The sequence below is a fragment of the Pyrgilauda ruficollis genome, unplaced genomic scaffold (assembly GCF_017590135.1).
Source record: "Pyrgilauda ruficollis isolate IOZ18807 unplaced genomic scaffold, ASM1759013v1 scaffold64, whole genome shotgun sequence".
NCBI classification, from domain to species: domain Eukaryota; kingdom Metazoa; phylum Chordata; class Aves; order Passeriformes; family Passeridae; genus Pyrgilauda; species Pyrgilauda ruficollis.
The window spans coordinates 81,804-102,606 of NW_024528155.1; the positions used below are offsets into that span (position 1 = coordinate 81,804).

Here is a 20,803-nt window from a genome sequence, read left to right on the forward strand (position 1 = left end):
TTGCTTATGTAGATAAGCATATAGTGAGTGTATAGTGGGCACAGTAAGTGTATTTTATGAGCAAGGACAAAAAAGAAAATGCAAATACTGAATAGCACAGTGAGGCAATGATAATGGGCTCATCATAAATATGATCAGGGAGAAGATAGGATTTCTCTGGGCTCTTGGAAGAACTGAAGAGAATACACCCTAGTGGTTTTGCCTTCTCTCTGGCAGGCTCCTGTGTCCCACATCTGGTTTGTATATCTGGCATGAAAATAAAATAAGAATTCAAAAACAGTTAGTGTTTTCATTTTTAGCATGAGAATTTTTCAGTAATGTAAAAAATAGTTTAGGTGTTAACTTATGTATGTAGTGCTTATGGACCATTACGCTTTTCATGAGGTACAAATTCCAAATGTTACTAAACTGAGTAAGATGATATGTCTGCTTTTTATAAAAAAGCTTTAAGCATTGTAATTATTCAATTTTAAAAGGTAATTTAGAATGAGATGTTGACTAGAAGTTATTTACAGAATTTTGTCGAAATTTTTAGCCATTTCTTCCATCACAAAGTAGAGTGGAATATGATTCAGAAGAGAGTCAGGAGAGTGATGAAGATGATGAAGACAATGATGGAGATATGTTTGCATCAAATTCACATAACCAAGAGCATTCTAATTCAAATTCTTACAGGTAAATAACTCTTTAGAATGCAAGATATGTTGCCATGTCTAGACTTGCATTTCTGCTTTTTTATTTTTGAGATAATATACCAGTTAATTGATATTTTCATGTATTACCTAGACTTAGTAGTTAATTTTTCACAAAAATTATTTATTTCATTTTTTGAGAATGTGGTGTAGGGATTTTTTAATTCACAGTACCTATAATATTCTAAAGTATGGTTGTAGTTTTCAGTAGTTTATAATGAAGATTTGAAGCTCTAAATCTAAAACCTAGAATTGAATAAGTGAGAAAATTATTTTCCTGTTAGTAAATTACTTACTAGTGCTTTCTTGTTAGTTGGTCACTGATGAGATTGGCAATGGTTCAGCTGGTACTTCACAATTTGAAGATTTTCTACCCTTTGGCTGGACATGATCTTTCAGGTAATAAGCAGCAGAGTTGTCTCTTCATACCTAATCAGCACATTAAAATCAGCAATGTGTTGAATAATATGCATATGTTGTAGCTTTTAGTTCAAAAGTTCTTAGTTTTCTAGTGATATGGGAATGATATTCTGATACTGTTTATCATACAGCAGGTATATTTATGAAATGACAAATGGTGGGTGGCCAAGATGAATGGGTGAGAAAGAATGCTCAGGTCTCCGCATACTTATGTTTTCTTTGCTTCTTAGTCATGTAAGAATGTTTGCAATATTTATTTCCTGGTGGAAACACTATATTTTTTTTGTAATTGAAGTAACATCATTCCTGCTTCTTGTTTCATAGACTCGTAGAGTGGTTTGGTTTTGGAAAGGATCTTTAAAGGTCATCTAGGTCCAACCCTGCCCACCGATTGCAGACGAGGACATCTTTTACTAGATGGTGTTGCTCAAAGCCTCATCTGACCTGAGCGCCCACTTCTGGGGCATCCGCAGCCTCTCTGGGAACCAGTTCCAGTGTCTCACTGCCCTCATCATAATAATGTCTTTCTTTTGTCTGATCAAAGTCTATTTGCTTGGTGTAAAAACATTACTCCTTCCCCTATCACTGCAGGCCTTGGTAAAGAGTCTCTTTGTTTCTTTCCTGTAAGTCTACTTTAAATATTGAAAGGGTGCTGTATTATGTCCCTGGAGCTTCTCCAATCCAGGCTGAAGAACTGCAGCGATCTCAGCCTCACTCTCTTCACAGGAGAGGTGTTTCAGCCCTCTGATCTGTTTTAGTCACCCTTCTTTGGATGCCTTCTACAGGTCCCTGTCATTTCTGTAGAGGGGTCCTTGTACATGGATATGGCATCCCAGGTAGAGTATCACAAGAACAAATTAGAGGGGCCAAATTCCCTCCCTCACCCTACTGGCTGTTCTTTTGATGCAGCCCATTATGCAGTGGGCTTTCTGGTCTGTGAGCCAAGTCATGCCAAATTTCTCATCCACTGGTATCCCTAAGTTCTCCACAGGGCTGCTCCCAGTCTGTTCATCACTCAGTTTTCCTACTGGTGCAGGTGCACTTATCCTTGCTGAAGCTTGTGAGGGTCACATAGCCCCACTCCTCAGGCCTGCCAAGGTCCCTGCAGGTGGCATCCCTTCCCTCCAAGAACTCAGCTGCACTGCTCACCCTGGTGTTCTCTGCCAGGTGCCTGCAGGTGCCTCTCACTACCCCTGCCTGGGTCATTATCGGAGAGATGGAACATTACCAATCTCAGCATTCATCTCTTGTTACTGATCTCCATTTGGATGTTGAACCATAGAATCATCTTTGGGGGATGTCATTCAGCCAGTTCCTTAGATGTCAAGCAGTCCATCCTTTTTGCTCCAGTGGAGTGGCAGAGATGCTGTGTGGGACATTGTCAGAAGCCTTTACAGAAGTTAAAAGTAGATGACATCAGTTGCTCGTTCCCTGCCCTCCAGCACAGTCAGTTCACAATAAAACGCCACTAATAGATTTGTTTGGCACAATTTGCCCTTTAGGAAGGTACATCAGCTTTCTCTTATCACCTGCCTATCATCTGTATACCTTGATATCTTCCAGGAGGATCAGTTTCATAATGGTTCACTCCATGATATCCTCTCCAATATTGGAGAAATCTGTTCCTTTTTTTAGCAATAATAACCCTAAGCAGTTCATCTTTTTATACTTGCAAATATCGACTTGAGGTTTGAACAAAGCTTACTTGTGGAGGTATTCAAAATAAACTTCAGCCTTCACCTGCTGGAATTATCTTTATCAAAGTTAAGGAAAGGGGAGGGGTTTTATTATTATTTACTTGTCTTTCTAGAGCTTCCAGTTAGCTCCCCGATATGCCATGCAGTTTTGAAAACTTTACAGCGCTGGGAACAAGTTCTTCTCCGACGTCTTGAGCTGTATGGGGGTCCTCCTCAACATTATATTTCAGTTCATGCTTCTGAAGATGCCCTCTCTGCTGGTCCTGCGTTGCTTCGCCACAAAAGTTTACTCGAGCCTACAAACACTCCTTTCAAGTGAGTCTAATTTCTGTTAACACTGACTGTAATATCTTTGATATAAATCAAGTATTAGGTTGTTAGTGCACGTGATAGATTGCAACTTCAATAACTATGTGAAATGAAGGGTACATGTCAGATTTCATGCATTTCTGATTTGAAGCAAGAGCAGGAAAAATGTACCACAGTTTCTAATTTTTTAAAATTCTTTTACTTAATCTTAACATGGATTTTGAGTGTCCCTGGAAAAAGTATGCTTGACAAGAAAATAAAGAATAAAACATCCACCTTGAGATATATGGACTAGTGACAGTGAATTAAATAATTGCCTCACCTTTAGAGTAATTTTATTATATTATTTATACTATATACTTTATATTATATGATATTATACTTTTAGTGTAATTTCATTATATTATTAATTTTATTCTATTTATTATAGAGTAATAAAATTACTTCATAGTCCTATCAGTATTGTTACCTAAATTCAGAGGATAAATACTTATTATTTATAATATTTGCATAGGTATGACTTAACGTAATTGCATGTTCAGACAAAAAAGTGTGCTCAGACTCTCAAAGTGTAATTTTTATATAGATTTCTGCCTTTTTAATGTTGCTGTCACTTGTGGATTTCAGAATACACAAAGTCTGGCTTTTTATTGTAAAATATTTAATCATGGTCACACTTTCAGTAACTCATGTTGATTAAAAGGGAACAGTTTTACATGTATCTGCTCTCTGATATTATTTTTAAACTATGATTTAAAGCAATTCAGAGTTTGATGGATTTTGGCTTGTCATAAGCAGCTACATATAGCAGCTAAATTGGTATGTATAATTTTTGCTTGAGTGTGCCATTTCTAGGGATAAGCATAAACACTTGAATTTTGATCTGTTTCTACAATCCTTCCAATTTTGTTACTAAAAAAATCATGGATGTTTCATAGAAGTTACACAGCTGATGATGTGTTCCTAGCAGGAAGTGTTAGTCATTCATTGTCCATGTGAAAGATCACTCTTTAGGACTTAACAGAAATTATTCATATTGTAAATAATGAGCTGGACTAATAAATAATCTGTATGCTTCTCTTACCATTGTGTAATCTCTTAAAGAGATTTTCTCACTTGTCCCAAGATAGAAGGAGAAGATACTACATACTCTGTTTCTTCTTCCTTTTGCACCTCCTCTCATGTGTGGGTTTTTCAGGAAGAGGGTATTAAAGTGCTTTGAGATTGGTGTTAGTATACTTCTATAGCTCTTTAGTTTTGCTTCAGCATTTCTTCTGACTATAGTTTGATTAGAACATAAAATACTGCACTGTTTTATAAGTATGAGCATGATGTATTTATTGAACTTTGTTCTGTAGATCTAGCAGTCATGTTGCACTGTCTGTGAAGAGGCTCTGGCAGTACTTGGTCAAACAGGAGGAAGTCCAGGAAACTTTTATCAGAAATATTTTTACCAAGAAGCGATGCCTAAATGAGGTTGGTATGGTATATAAAATGCAGAAAATATTGCAGGTCAATCTGTCAACTTTTATTTAAGTTACTTGGTTGGCTTGTTTACTTCTGGTGCATGAAGGGTTAATATACTTGTCAACGACTTCAAATCTACAGTATTTCATACAAAAAGATACTTGTCCATTGTTTCATAAAATACAAAAATAATCAGACTTTGACTGTAAAATGACAAGTAACACAATGTTGCTACAGTCAGTCTCTTCTTTAAGACCAATATAAAAGTTGCCTCAAAAGAAGGACAAAACGGACAGTTTCAAAGATGAAAACCAGTAATCTAATGAGCCAAAGTATTGAAGTTTTAGTTTGTCCCTGCCGTAGTCATCCTGACTTTTATCCACTGCTTATGATCTGCCATGTTATGATTCAATTTTAATAAGTCCTCATGCAGCAATTACTATTTCTGTCCCTGATTATTTGTCACATTGTCCAGATGCAGTTAAATGTTTTTAAATTTTGGTTCTGTAATGAGCTTTTGGATTTTTTCCTCTCACTTTACTTCTTTTTCTTACTTACCACTGCTCCTAATTTTGAAAGAATTGCTGGTGTTACAGAAAAACTGTAGCATAGCAGAAATGGAGGAGAAAGAAGCAGATGTGAACAAACTAAATATGCAGGAGAAAGAATATTCATGACTAGTAAAGCCATGACAGCAGAGTTCTGCATGACCTAAGCTTTGTCCTGTCACAACTAGGATATTAGCTTATTTGGATAATGTTGGCCAATTGTGCTCACCACAGAGTGCAGTTAAAAGGAAAATTTTTCCTTTTTGCCATGAAAAGTGCACCACTTCTGATCGTATCTTATGTTAACACAGCAATGTTATGCTGTATGGAAAGGTACTTTGGAAAATTTTAGATGTGCTTTATATGTTTCAAAGTAGGCTCACAGCCTTATGCAGCGTAATTGGCTTTATTTTCTATCTTGCTGCTGATAAAATGTCAGTGTAGATTGCTTATTTTTCAAGAAGTTTAGCTTTTGGGATGGACAAGATGCTGTTACAGAACACAGTAAGTAAATCAGTGTATTCTGTACTGAAAACAGAGCTTAGAGTTTATTAATAATTCTTACTATATAAAATATGCACCATGTGTGTGCAGACATGCTGTTGTGTTTCAGTTGTCCTGTGTTGGGGTAAACAACAAGGAATTGAGGATTTCCTTGATACCATGCATGTTATATCTTATCTTTTGCTTTGTTTTGTGGTGTTTCTTTCCTTGGTGAAGTCATTAGAGGAGCACAATGAAACCATGAAAAACTCTGTGGTGGAGGAGCCTGTCATCAATAAGGTACACAGTAATAATCCTCAAATTTATTAGACCTAACACAATTATGAATTTTTTTTTTTGGTTGAAATGGTGCTGAGGTCACTTTAAAAAACTCTTTGCTCACATAGCAAACAAACTTAAAAATTGTAAAAAATGCAAGGGATTGAGTTAAACTGTTTCAGAGTTTATCTGAAACTTCATTATCTTAGCTACATCAACCAGGTACAAACAATATCTATTATCAACTCCCGTAGCTTGGCCAAGTGAAGAGCTGAAGTTGACACTTGCCCAAGTGACAAAAATTCAGTAGTAGTATGATAGACAGTACATACAGAACCTTTGATCAGTATGAGCTACAATAGTTGCTTTTAAGTGAAGGTGTTGAGCTGCACTTTGAGCAGTTTGTTGGCATGATACCAGTTTGCTACTGAAAGCTTTCACTGAGCCTTATTTAAAAGACAGTGACAAATCAACCCATATACAGTATTTTTGCAACTGTCTTGAAAGATTGGTGTGACATACTAAAAAGCTAGAGTGTCTATGCCTAGATACTCAAATAAATACTGTATTCCTTTCTTTTACAAAACTAGTGTGAAGACAGAAATGTGAATACTCTGTGGCTTGGGCTACCTTATTAATATTAATTATATGGTAATGCAGTATTAGCAAGTAGGTAATTGGAACTGGCTGGAGAAAAAATAATTTCATGCAGGTTTGTTCATCATGAAACACAAATCATGGTTTTCTGTCTGTTTGCCACTGCAGTTTTGTCCAGTGTTATATACATAAAATCAATGAAGTATCAATTTTGTTTTGACTTCAAGAAGTAGAATATCTTTTTTAGTCTGTAACAACTGTTTTTTTAGACTTTTAAAAGACCTTTTTCAGTTCTTTGACAGAAAAATTGTACTGTTTTTCAAGTAAGATATTATTGTTTAAATCTTATAAAGCACAGAAAATTAAGAATTTGAAGATGAGAGGCTTGAAATTTGGGTTTTTTTAAAATTAAAAATTACATTTGTAACTCAGGTTTGAATTCTTAGATCACCATTATTTTGGCCGTATTATTGTTTTTACTGTAAAACTATTTTGTAACAGTCTGTAACCTATCAATTTAATTCTTTCAGTGCTGAGTTCTTTAATTTTGAAAAGGACTGCTACAGTGCTGGTAAAGTTTAGAGTTTTGTTGTGTGCTGGCATGTACCTGATTTCACTTTTAAAATACAAAATTATAGACAATATTCAAATCCAGCATTAGATCACATGGGAAAAAAAAAGTGATAGCAAAAGGTTTGTGGTTCTGACATGTACAGGATTCCAGATTTATATAATTGCGATAATTGTGATTAGTTGCACTGATGAAGTTCAAATTCATTTTCCTGTTCAGGAGCTTGCCTGCACCTTCTTTTGAACTATTTCATCAATTTCAGTGGCGAAAGGTGTTTGCTAAGAGCAATCATAGACTTAGCAAACTTTTTTTAAGAGCAGAACATCAAAATTCAAAATTTTAATCAGCATGTGTGCTGCATGTAGCCTTGCTGGTTTTCAGCACCCCTGCAAAACATGAAAATGAACGCAGTACTGTGCCTTGTGTGACAAATTACATTTTCTCTGTGCTGTGGTAATCTTAACATGGCAATGGGAAGCTGTATTAGTACACAAAACAGGCTTAGCATAATTGTTACAGGCTATGTTTATTGAATTTTCTTTGAGTTAAAATTAAGGGGAAAAAAATTTTACATGTAACATTGTTGGGTCTCTGTACTTTCAGTAAAAAGTGGTATTGCACAGAAGTTTGCCTTTAACTGTGCTTTGTTTTTTAAATACAGATAGAAACAGATTTGGGATACCCTGGTGGCAAGGCAAGAATAATCCATAAGGAGTCGGACATCATTACTGCTTTTGCTGTCAATAAGGTGAGTGTAAAGGAGGTAGAGTAACCTAATTGCTGTGTTTTCCGCATGATAGGCAGGCACATTGTGACTGGGTGAAATAGGCGTTGCCAGCCATCCTGCTGTTTTTGCAGCTACGACTTTTACCAGCCCCTTCTCTAAAGCACTTCAAAATTACCTTTTCCTGAACAGTTCTATTACAAATTTTCTTGTTTTTTTCTGTTGTGCAGAGAAACGATCAAAGGGAGAGGTGGCTTCTAATTTTTATTTTGGGCTTGTGTGTAGGAGTATTTGTCCTCTCCTGTCAAACAGGAAGTTATATTTTCTCTGTACAGCCATGTAATGCTTCAGAACTGGAGGAGGGGAGCCTGGTTGCAAACCTTATAATATAGTTACCTGTTGCTTATTGTCTGAGAAAAGCAAGGAGATACTTGAGCTGCTTCGGAGGTACAAGATGCAAATAGTGTGTGATACTATCCCAGATGCAAATAAGTTTTGAAAGGGAAATGTCAAGTATAAATGTACATAAATTTGTAGATGTAAATGTTTGGGGTTTGTAAATTAAGTGTATATTTTTGTGAGCAGCCGTGCCATAATCAGAAAAAAATGTTATTTTTTTCAGGCAAATCGGAACTGCATTGCAATAGCATCAAGTCATGATATTCAAGAATTGGATGTTTCTGCCATTTTAGCTACGCAGATCTACACCTGGGTTGATGATGATATGGAAATAGAAAATAAAGGGTATATGTTCTTAGTTTTCAGTATCACACTTGACTTTGCTTAAATCAGAGTAACAAAACATGGTATTTACTGTTGCTGTTCAGAATCTTAATTTGAAATGTTTTCTTCATTTCTAGGGCTGATGATTTCCTAGTTATACATGCTCGTGATGATCTGGTAAATGTTCAGGGAAGCACTCCTTATACTCACAGTAATCCTGGCACACCTATCAATATGCCTTGGCTTGGTAGTACACAAACTGGCAGGGGTGCATCTGTGGTAAGTCTCTTGTCAAAGATTAGCTTTATGTATTCTATCTACTTCTCTCCTTTTATCTGTTCAGTCTTGCTTGTTCTATTTTGCAGTAGAACCTAAATATATAACCTAAATATATATAACCTGTATATAACTAAATATAACCTTTCTGTGCAACCAAGGCAAGCTGGATTTTTTTGATAACAATTCACTTAATAGGTTAAAATACTACACAGAATTTAAGGGACAACTAAACAAGCAAAGCTTTCAGTCAAGTCATGTGTGCTTTCTGTAAAAGCATCATCTAAAAGCAAAGAATCAGGATTTGGGTAAGAAGTTAGACTATAATTTCTTCTTCAATGACTTGAAGCTGAATGGTGTATTTAAAAAGCATATATTTAGCAGGTTTCAGAATATAAATTCATAAGGATTGGGTAGAAATGTTTATAGAATTTTTTTTTGTGGTAGCTTTTATTTTAAGCATAGTCTTCAGCTTCATTTTGAGCTTCAGAAAGAGATCTTGTGTCTGGAATGAAGCTTGGCTGTGAGCAAAAGGCTGTGAGGTTAAATTTAATTCAGATCAGATGATAGTTGTAGCCTGCCCATTGACATTCTTATCTTAGTTCCTGTGGAGCATAGATGCAGATCTGTTGATTAGCTGGCTGAGAGATGCTTATCTGGAGACACGTAAGGGAGCTGAAATGGTCATACAAGACACCAGTATCTCAGAGCTTCTGCACATGGAGTGCAGAAAGCGGAGTTTTCATAAATAACCAAATGTGTTATTACCAAATACCAAGTCTTGAGACTTGGCTCTGTCATGTAACAATTCAAAGCAAGTTTATAACTGGTGGCAAAATCAAGTAACCATATGTTAATTACTATTGTTATTGACTTGCAAATAGCTGATGAATAGGAGGAGTAAATAAGGAATAAGCATTATAAGATTGCTAATGTTTTCCACATATAGGAATGGGTATTGTGCCAGTACCTACACCTCTGCCTTCACTTTAGGAACTACTGATCCTAGGTGGCAGTGTTACAGCTCTGCTATTACAGTCAGGTCTCCTGTGCAAGTATTCTTTGAATGCCTTTGCCACCTTCTCTTCTCACTTTCATTTTTTAAATATATATATATATATATATATATATATGTGTACATACAGAATTTTTCTGTTTCTGTATTTCTCAAGCTTAAGTAATTGTGTAATATATTAATGCAAATGGTATTTACATGGCCTTTTATTTTGCATGCTGTAAAGCTTTCTTCCTAAATATATTTGTCTATGCTTGTGTTGAATGTTTTTGCTGTTAAACTTTGAACCTAAATTTTGTCTGGCATATTTGACTGTGGCTGACAACCCACCACAGAACAGAGCACCACCTACCCAATAGGGAGGGAAGACAGAGGTACCTAATGAAGGACAAAGTAGATGAAGGAAAAAATAGGGAATCTCGGGAGGAAATAATGTTGCTGTGGAAGAACTGAAACCTGGAAGAAAAGCATCTTCACTAAGACCTTTCTTTTGCTACTATTTCCTACTTTGTTCCTTCAGATACTGCTGATTCTTGATGTCATCCTTGCTTTTCCATGATGTGCAGCCCATTTAGTAGTTGTAGCCCACTGTTTGGTACCATTACTGGCTTTTCAATCTCATTGTTTTTGCTTCACTTTCATCAACAAGGGACACTCAGGCAGTTTAGACAGCAAAGTGTTGCAATTATAAGTGCACATACCATTCTGTAAATGTTTGAAGAATTTTAAAATGTATATATAATTTTACCAAACCATTTGGCTATTTCTTTGATATTTAAAGTACTTAGAGAAGAAGAAAAGGAAATACATATTTCAAGATCATATGTTTTGTGTTTAGAAAGTGTTTTGGAATGAACTGAGGGACACTTCAACAGTGGTAAAACTTTGAGAATTGAAAGATCTAAATCTGCTTCCAAAATGTAATTAAGAGGATTGTGGTTATTCCACAGACCCAAACCCAGGGAAATTTTTACAAGAAAGTAAATTATTTCCCTTTTTGAGTATTTTTCCTCATTTTTGTTTGCAAACTGATAATTTAGAGCATATTTCTTTTAAACTCTATTGATCGTATTTAGGAATATAAAGCACATGAAAATTTGTAATTCCTGCCTCCCTCCAGTTGACACCCTGATATGATTGCAGGCCAGGGGAGAATGGCATAATTGAAATACCTCATCACTATCTACTGCCCCTTGACAAAGCAGTGTTAAAATACTGTACAAAATTACAGCAGTTGAAAGTCACAGTTGGATTCGGTGATGTTAAAGGTCTTTTCTGACCTAAGTGTTTCTCTGAAAGTGGTTCAGTGCCAGCTTGCTGTTGGTGGATGGTAAGCAATAAGCTGCTGTGTTGAAGATGAGTGCCCTGGCAGCAAAATTTCATATGTGTTCTCATTTGAAATTAACACCTGCCATAAATATATATTTTCCCTTCTCAAATGTTGAGGTAAATAATAGGTGTATGATCAAACCAAATCCAACAATTCTCTGAGAAAGAGGGTCCTCAAAAAAGTCAGATACTTTTGAGAGCTACTGGAGAGTAAAAGACTGAAAACTTAACTTTAACATACATTAATAGAAAGAAAAGAAGGGAAGAGACAACACAGGCACAGATGTATTTCCTTGATAGAAAAATCCTTACTCTTTTTTTCCTTTTGTGTGTTGAACATGTAATATAAATAGATGGGGGTTAAATGTAATTGTCTGATGTCTCCAATCCTCTTTGCACATTGAGTTCTTCCCAGTGGGAATTAATAAAATAAGAGAAAACAAAAATCTGGATGATATGTCTATCTCAAAGCAAATTTTGGAATTTAGGAACAAACATGCTACTGAAAATTTATTGGATTTGTATTTGCAAAATTATAAATACATTTGAAGAATTTTTTATTTATTTACTTAGTTTATACCAGTTACACAGTATATTGCTTATGCTGGATGGTCATAAAGAGCCACTTTTCAATCAATGGCAATAAGTTAACTAGACTTGAAAATAGATATATTCCTTCCTACTTTCTGTTTCTGTTAAAGTTTGTTTACCTCTTTCTTTACATGCTTCTGCCTTTCTCTTGCTTATCTTACAATATTCAGGAATATTCCAATAAATTTAATGGAATCAGAAAGGAATTGGCAAGAAAAGAGGTAAGACTGCAGTCTAAGGAGTGTTTATATTTGGATCCATACATTTCTGAAGCAAAAGTTTAATATTTATCTAGATGTATAAAGCTGCAAAAGTGCTAACATCTACACTAGTCTTGGAAGACACAAACTTCTATCTGAATCTCTAAACCCAGTACTTGTTTTTGTAGGAATTTTGGCAAGAAACAACTCTCTGCAATCACTAATTATTCTCTAGTTTGATAACTTTTGGTTCAGTAATACTGTTTAATTTTTTTCTATTTTTTGTATGTTGAACAGATGCTCAAGAAAGCTATTAATAATGTCAGAAGAATGGCTTCTCATCCAACACTGCCATATTGTGAGTTCAGATTCTTATAAAAACCAGAAAGGTTATAGAAAGATTATATATTTATTACTCATCTGTTTCTTAGTGTGTTGCTATTTTATACTAGAACAACAATCTGTTATATGTTTTGAAAGTTCTTTATAAGCCATACTTACTGAACCTATTTTTCATTTTAAAAAACATTATGAGGGGATGTAGAATAACCTTTAGAAACAGCAAAAAGTACTGTATTCTCTCTTATTTTTGACTAAAATGAAAGATAGTAGGAAAAAATGTGTTATTATCTCCAAGTAAATAGCTTCATATTTCATGAGCATCTAAATACAAATCTTCATCTAACACGACTTTGAATTGCAGTAGTACGTTCTGCTCCTACACCAAGACAGATACTATGGCTTAATTTTAGCACTGGTTATTTTGAGATAGCATGAATTTTCCTGAAATTATAAAAGCTGCAACACTTGTGAAAGGTCATGTAAATACTTTCTGTTGCAGATCTGACGGGTGCTCAAGATGGAAGTGTAAGAATGTTTGAATGGGGTCATGCACAGCAGATCACGTGTTTTCGATCTGGTGGCAACTCAAGGGTAACTCGAATGCGATTCAATTACCAAGGAAATAAGGTAACTGAGAAAATGCTTCTGTATGCTTTCTCTTCTCTTCTCCCCTCCCCCAATATAATTGCAAATTAGCAGAAACATCACATGCTTCTAGTTTAATGTATTTTCTCAAAATTGTGGATGTTTTCTCTGCAATACTTACTTATATATTTACTATTACTGCATATTTTCTTTCAGTTTGGAATTGTTGATGCTGATGGATATATAAGTTTATATCAGACAAATTGGAAATGTTGTCCACTTACTGGAACTTCACCTAAGCCATATTTGGTAAGCAGAATAATAAACTAGTTTCCATAAATTTGCATTGTGTTCCCTAACTTCTTTCTCCCTTCAGAATAGCTAGAAGGGGGCAAGGATTGTGATGTTAACTTAATCTTGATTAATACTGGTTATGTATTGCTGCCATCCTGTGGTCTGCATGACAGCTTCTTACGCTCTAATAATACTTCTTAAGTGGAGAGTTGAAAATGTAACATGAGATCTGAAATAACTTTAATGTTCATTAAGACTTGTCAATAATTGTCACTTGTCAATTAATGAACAGTTACATAGGTCTGCAGAGTATATTTCCATGAAAAATTAAGAGTCTTACAAGGCATACCAATACCTTTGTATCCTATGTTCTTTAAATTTCTTATGAAACACCTTTTCTTCTCAAGGAAGTTTAATATTGCCTGCTTGCACAAAATAGATTCCTTTTAAATTAATAATTTCTAACTGCAATTTTTCAGACATGGCAATGTCATAACAAAACAGCCAATGACTTTGTTTTCATCAGTTCATCATCTTTGATAGCTACAGCAGGATTTTCTTCTGACAACAGGTAAGATCTATTGTGATAATTCATAAAAGTGAAGTGGTGCCATATTTTCTCTCCTTTTCTTCACTTTGGTTTTTTTTATGATTCTTCTTAAGGAGTTTAAGATACTTCTGCTTGATTTCTTTCTTGGTAGGAGAGGGACAGAAGCAATGTTTGCAGATAAATTAATGTGCCTGTTAAGGGAGGTTTCATGGGGAAGCACAAATATCCTGCTCATGTTCCCTGTGAGGAGGAGAAGTAGAAAGGGAGGTCCTGAGTGATTTGGCCAGGAATCCAGTGAGGGCTGTGTGGGAATGGTTTAAAGCTGTGCCAGGGGAGGTCTGGCATGAGACTGAACATCAAGAAACATTTTATTACCAAGAGGTTCAGACACTGGAGCAGCCTTCCTTGAGGTCAGTCCCTGAAGCCTGTCAGAGTCTGAGGCATTTGGACAGTGCCCTTAATGACATGCTTTAACTTCTGGTCAGCTCTGAAGGTGTCAGATGGGTGATTACATGATCCTTCTATGCCCCTTCCAGCTGAACTATTCTATTCTGTTCTACGCACATGAACCTGTCTTAAATTATTTTTATAGCTCTAGGGAATTTGCATAGCTCTTAATTTCTCATTTTTCTTCATAAGTAAGTATTGATCAAAAAACATGAAAACCCGGTAACATTCCTTTGAATTAGGCTACAAAAGATTGTTAACATAAATGCTTTATGGAAATAGCCAGTTGTAGAATAATTGTGTAGAAGGCATCTTCTTGCAGTGTATGATAAACTTTGGAAGTAATTTGGGTTCTGCTCAGACATCATCATTGAGAATCTATTTACAGTGCTTTATGGCTGAAACAGCCTTTTTAAGGTACAGATGACTTTTCAAGAGTTAAAAATACCTTAGAACATCTGTTGCTGAATTAAACTTTTTTTTTTCCTACAGAAATATTTGTCTTTGGGACACTCTGGTTTCTCCTACAAACAGCTTGGTGCATGGTAAGTAAAATACAACAGACAAAATGTTTGACCATAGTATAAAAAGTGTGTTTGTGAGTCTATCTTTATGGAAGAGTTATTGTGGGAAGTAATTTTAACATTGGCAGTAAAACATCTTTCACTGTTCTGTGTGAGTACACCAGTGGGAGTATAAAACCAGATTCTTGAGAAATTGCTTGGTGTTCTATGTGCACAATTGGTTTCACGGACATGAGCACCTTCCTTTGCATGCCTTCTGTCCTTGTACCACAAATGTACACCATACATTTCTGTTCTTTTTTAAAAGGCTCTGGGCAGCTTCTGCTTCAGAACAGTTAGTCCTCTAAAGTAGGATTTTGGGGGTGCAAAAAGTATTTAGCTCTGTTTCATTAGTTTTATTATTAATGCTTTGTTGCAAGTAATACAAGGAATGCATTTCAATATCTGAAATATGGAATTGAGATCAGAGAGTTGTGAACACCTTGTACATAAAGTATGGTGAATGCCTAAGTGTATGTGAGAGACATATGGAATTTCTAAATGTAAATTCATAGGCCCTTTGAACTGTAAGTACAGCATACCAAGCTGTATGCGTTCTGATAATTGTAATTTTCATTCTGTTTTCCCACTCGTATAGGGGAGCAAACATTTCCAAATAAATGTAAGAAGTAGTAAATTAGCAGTAAAATGACCAGTGAAAACTTGCAAGATATTTGTGCACATAGTTTAGGAAGAATTTCTGATGGCCATATATGACTTAAAAAACCAAATATTACTTAAAACAACAAATCTGTTACTTTAATAGTAGATTATTAAAATAATCTGTTTCTGATCAAGGATTAATAGTTTGTGATTACACAGGGATGGAAAAGAAGGATATAATTTTCTGTTAATACATATTTTAATTGCTTAATTTGAGAATACTGTAGCTTCAGAATGTCTGATGGAAACCTTGGTTTACATGTATATTGGTACTGCAGGAAGTGGGCTGGTTGTGGTCAACTGGATTACAGCATCAAAGTCACTGTTGCTACTGTCTTGAACTATTAGAGGTTGATGGAAAATGCAAGTTAGTACAGTGTTTTATTTTAATTACTTTCCTTTGGTTTTCAGCTTTTATCTGCCATGATAGTGGAGCAACTGTGCTAGCATATGCTCCAAAACACCAGCTGTTGATATCTGGAGGCAGAAAAGGCTTTACCTGTGTAATTGATCTTCGCCTAAAACAGCAGCAACAGTTACTCCAGAGTCATGATTCTCCAGTCAAGGCAATTGCTGTTGATCCTACAGAAGAGTATTTTGTCACAGGATCTGCTGAAGGCAATATAAAGGTATTAATGAGGGGGAGGGAGCAGAGGTATTGTGTACATTGAGAAAAAATCTTGTACAGGTGTGGAACAATCAGATATCCTATGTACTGCATTTGTTCTCAACTCTGACTTTCACATTTATGAATTTAATTATGAAATGTCAGTCTTTACCTCTTCTTAATGCAGTCATTACAGATTGCTACATATTCTACTTTTACAGTTAGTATCAGAAAATAAATGCACAATTCACTGTTGATGATTTTAAGACCATGGTGATTTTCATTATAAGAGACTGATGTTTTGATGCTTTTCCAGGTATGGAGCCTGTCTGCATTTAATCTTCTTCACACTTTCATCAATGAGCATGCTCGACAGTCTCTCTTCAGAAACATTGGGACAGGAGTCATGCAAATTGAAACAGGACCAGCAAATCACATATTCTCCTGTGGTGCTGATGGAACAGTAAAGATGAGAATCTTGCCTGATAGATTTAGCTCTTTAAAGGATGTGTTAAAAAATGATGTGAAGTTTATGATCTAATGTTTTTCTCAGAATAGTGAATAACATTCCCCTTCTGCCATCCTTGAAAATATTTTTCCTGGAACTAACCCACAAAGCAGATGCACAATGATAGCTTGTGATACAAAGATGTTTTGGGTTTTTTCCTTTCTCTCCTTCTGCCCCCAACCCCCTATTTATTAATTACCTGGAGCTTTTAGTCCCTGATCCACTAATGCCTTAAAGATTAAAAGGTCCTTCAGATTTTGATCATTGCCTAAAATAAAAGCTAAATATGACTCCAAATTACATAGTTATAAAGATGTTGCTGAAGTGGTTTACACTTCCTTTTGAGGTAATTACACTCTCACCTGGAGTGTACCATCTGGGCATGACCTCTGCTTATATTCAACACCTTGCCACCTTGTAAAAGCATGTCGGTCCTGATGGAAACCTTAGGTAATGTTTTCTCACTGTGGCAACCATAACTGTCTCTCTTCTCAATTTGTTTAGTCAGCCAACAATAAAAATGTATACCTATGTGCAGAAGAGAAACAAAGTCTCCAGGAATGAATAGTCCTGGTCATGCAGACGTTCATATAACAAGCCACTTTTTCTCTCCATTCCTGAAATCCAGGCTGTTTACCTCTCTAACTTGCCTGATCTCCTTCCTCTCATCTAGAGTATAAGAAACTGAAGGATGTTCTGTAACTTGTCTTCTGTTCTATAGCTTGAATCACTGCCATCAGGATGGCAGACTGACCTTTTAAAAATAAATATATTTTTAACCCTGAACACTCCCTTTAAAAAAATAAAATGTAAATATGAATGGATATCTTCCTAGTGATATAGTCAAGATTATGTGTGAAGCCTTAGACTTGATGGAAAAGATACAGGAAGATACTGCTTTGGGATATGGCACTAGAATTTCTTCAAAGACTATTTATTTAGAAGTCTGTAGAGGAAATAAAAGAAAAACTCAACCTAATTTATTTTTACTTTTTTTTTCCAGTAAGACTTTTATTTAGCCCAAAGATAGTCCATTCTTAGCACTTACATTCTTGTTCGTCTGTTTTTCATAAGTATTTTAAAAAAAGAAAAAGTAGTTCAACAGCAAAGTACTTCTACACTGTTGGTATTTCTTTCTTGATGTTTATGTTTACATCTGGTGTCAGATGAAAGAAAACAAACTGAGAAGGATAGATGTAGAGGGTTTTTTCTTTTGCCAAAATATTAAACTGCATAACTTAAATGTTTGACCAAATTATTAATGCACAAGGCCTTTACTTTTTTTTTTTTTTTATTATTATTCAGCTAAACTATTTCTGTATGTATTTTAGTTTACTTTTCCTTACTTGAGAGTTTGACAAAGGTTTAATTTGTAAATTAGATGTGAGGCTGGATTACTTGAATGCCAATGGTGTACTTTTTGCTAAAAGATATTTTGTGAAATATAGCACCAAGATAGTAACTGTAACATAAACCTGTCAAATTAGGAACTATGGGGATAAATAAAGCATAGCAGAAATGAAGGGCTTGCATAATGAGCTATGTAACATTCTCAGGATGCTTTTATCTTAAGAATATAAAGTTGTTTAAAAAGATTTTGTAAAATGTATTAAGGTCATTTTAAATGTATGTTTCGCAAGTTGCAGTGCAAACACTATGAAGGTTTTTATGCACATAACCTGAATTTTCAAATTGTGCAATAAAAAGAATGTGAATGTTTTGCCATGAAGAAACATGTGACAGCATTTCAAACTGGTACAGCTGTTCAGTGAATCAGTTGTAATTGTTCTTCCTTAACACTTAGAGATTGAAATTGAACGTGATTTCAAAACAGTTTAAGTACAGTGATGGACCAGAAAAGTGACTAAAAGTGACACCACCTTACAAACTAGACTTGCCCAGTGAGTATGAGTTGTCTGCTCAGTGGCTGAGTTTCTCATATTCTTTATTCTTGTGGAAGAAGGAAAACAGTGGGATAAACAGTAGCACACTGCTTTAGAATCAGCTGAAACCGTGACTTTGTAGCTGCTTTATATACATGCGTCAGTTTTATACACCCACTGAACTAACAAAGTTACATGTGCAAAAATCATGGCAGTATTATATAATTATGTCCTTGATGTTTTGTCCTTAAATATTTATATCTCATTAGCTTTAATACTTCAAGCTCAAATCTGTTGTACTGGCAATCACAAAAAGCTGTCTTACCATCTGCAAACTGAGCAGATTTTAAATGCAATTTGCCAAGACATACAATGTTGTAATTTTTCTGAGTAAAGCTGCACTTTGAAAAATCCTGGCAAACTTACGCTTATACCAGAAAAGTACTGACCTTGACCAGGCATTTTCAATAATGTTTATAGTTACCATAAGCTATTCTTGAAACTAAATTATGTAAAATCACAATGTATTTGCCACACCTTTATAATCTTTCCAATAAATCCTGCAGAAACTCAACCTTTTAGAGTTCCATGTTGCTGCTATTTCATTTACAAATCAGTTGTTCACTTGCATATTATTCACTGATGTTTAACTATTGTAAGACAAATTATCAGTAGCTTTCTTGTAATGATGGATTAAAAATGAGTTAAATTCTGTTGTATGTGAGACTTTTAAAGGGACACTCTCAACTTTGAATCTAGTCATTGGAGAAGAACTGAACTCAGAACCCTCTGGCTGTTGCCCTTAACTTCCACTGACTTTTATCTTCCAGCATTTAATGCTTTTTCCCTATTGCTATGCAAGTTACTCAAACTTAAGGGTACTAGTGCCTACAGTAGCCATGTGCACAAGTTGAACATAAAATTTGCTTTTGCCAGTGCTTAATAATACTTTTTGGTCCAGACAAAATAATTTAGCTTGTCGTTGATAATGTCCCTTTTAAATATCATAGAGTGAGAGCTGTGACTTGTGTTTGTCTTATGTAGCAGTACATAATACTGTCAGAGTGTGTCATTCTTGTGTTGCTAACTGATTCTGTTACTTTAGACACATGATCCAACTTCTTCATGATTACTTCAGCAACTTGTGAAAGTTAAAACTCTGGCCATCTAGGTACTTAAACTGGCTTGTTGTGTGACTTTACACCAGAAAATTCTCAGCTGACAGCTGACGTTGCAGGATGTTATGGAGAAAGGTGGAAGAGATGCAGATTTTGTACTGCTCCAAGGTGGTGCATGGTGAGGTCATACATGTTCTACTGCATTTTAGGAACCTCAGAACCAGTTGCAGGAAATAAACTATGGAGATATCCTACACTAGGTACCCCCTTCCTGTTAAGAGCACCCAGTGTTAGATTAGATGCAATAGTTATGAAAAAAGCAACAGTGATTAAGGGGAAATAAGCTTGGAGATTATATATTCTCCAAGGTAATTATTTTCAAATGTTTATTTTTACTAAAAATAGCAAAACCATCGCTAATGGCAGGTTCAGCACACTGATCAAACTACTTTCTATAAAATAAAGATATTGATTTACCAAGTTTTGTAGTGTTTCTTATTCCTTCCATTTCTAGCTCTAAAATATGCATGATTTTAAGTTTGGGGTTTTTTTTAATGTCTTATGGTCTCATGCTTTATCTTTCCTTGTTCTAACTTTTTGGTGTTTGGGAGGGAGACAAGTTGCTGGGGGTTTGTTTTTGTGCGTCATTTTGTTTTTTCTGTATAAGTAACAGAACTGGGCAAAACAAAATTATTTTATAGTGTAATGAGGCTGATGTAGTAATGGCACTTTCTGTTGTCTGCCACAACTTAACTTTTGAATCCCCTTTTCTATTTCATTTAAGCCTGAAAACCTGTGAAGGTCATGGGGAGTTTCATCCACCTCTATGTTGCCACCTCTAGCAGAGGTACAAGTATGAATGCACCTGTTACGCTCTGATTAATGAGAGATGCCCAAATTAAGGAACAAATGAGATGAAATGCCAGTTCAACAATACTGGCTTTATTTGTAGCTTTTAGTGTGCAGGAGAAAGAGTGCCAGCAGAAGATAGTCACCACTTAGAGATACAGTGGTGTCCTCTTGGTCCTTTTTCATCCTGGGCTTCTCAGTGGTGGGGTGGGGGGACCTAATTCCTTCTTCTTTTGGCAAGTTCTATGCAGGAACAGGTGCTGGGTACACAAGATGAAACTGACTGTGAAAATTTTTCACTATGCATTTTAGCAAAGGAATCCATGCTTATTAGCTGCAAGTTATATAGTTCTCTAGTTAGTGTCTATCTTCTATTGGTTAATGACTCCATTGCTTCCTATGCTAATTAGTTCTTTCTCTTCTTTTGAGTCAGTGGATTTCTTGGATCGGAGGGCTGTCAGCTGGTGGTTGCA

At 35.4% G+C, this 20,803-nt stretch overlaps 1 protein-coding gene across 8 annotated transcripts in view; it reads left to right on the forward strand.

Annotated features, from left to right (window-relative positions):
• Window positions 1-19,961, forward strand: part of DMXL1 (Dmx like 1) — a 75,826-nt gene extending 55,865 nt beyond the window's left edge. For 5 of the 8 annotated variants that reach the window (XM_041484198.1, XM_041484201.1, XM_041484200.1 and 2 more), the window contains 16 exons: window positions 536-675; window positions 1,006-1,091; window positions 2,923-3,124; window positions 4,477-4,594; window positions 5,854-5,916; window positions 7,725-7,811; window positions 8,410-8,531; window positions 8,648-8,789; window positions 11,892-11,942; window positions 12,219-12,279; window positions 12,763-12,890; window positions 13,065-13,157; window positions 13,622-13,713; window positions 14,632-14,684; window positions 15,777-15,994; window positions 16,289-19,961. In XM_041484198.1, the coding sequence (XP_041340132.1) occupies window positions 536-675; window positions 1,006-1,091; window positions 2,923-3,124; window positions 4,477-4,594; window positions 5,854-5,916; window positions 7,725-7,811; window positions 8,410-8,531; window positions 8,648-8,789; window positions 11,892-11,942; window positions 12,219-12,279; window positions 12,763-12,890; window positions 13,065-13,157; window positions 13,622-13,713; window positions 14,632-14,684; window positions 15,777-15,994; window positions 16,289-16,513 (1,881 nt within the window). In that variant the 3' untranslated portion in view covers window positions 16,514-19,961. Of the gene's footprint in view, window positions 1-535; window positions 676-1,005; window positions 1,092-2,922; window positions 3,125-4,476; window positions 4,595-5,853; window positions 5,917-7,724; window positions 7,812-8,409; window positions 8,532-8,647; window positions 8,790-11,891; window positions 11,943-12,218; window positions 12,280-12,762; window positions 12,891-13,064; window positions 13,158-13,621; window positions 13,714-14,631; window positions 14,685-15,776; window positions 15,995-16,288 lie in introns of those variants that run through there. The other 3 variants (XM_041484199.1, XM_041484202.1, XM_041484206.1) reach the window with 2 other exon arrangements.
• The last annotated feature ends 842 nt before the right edge of the window (window positions 19,962-20,803 follow it).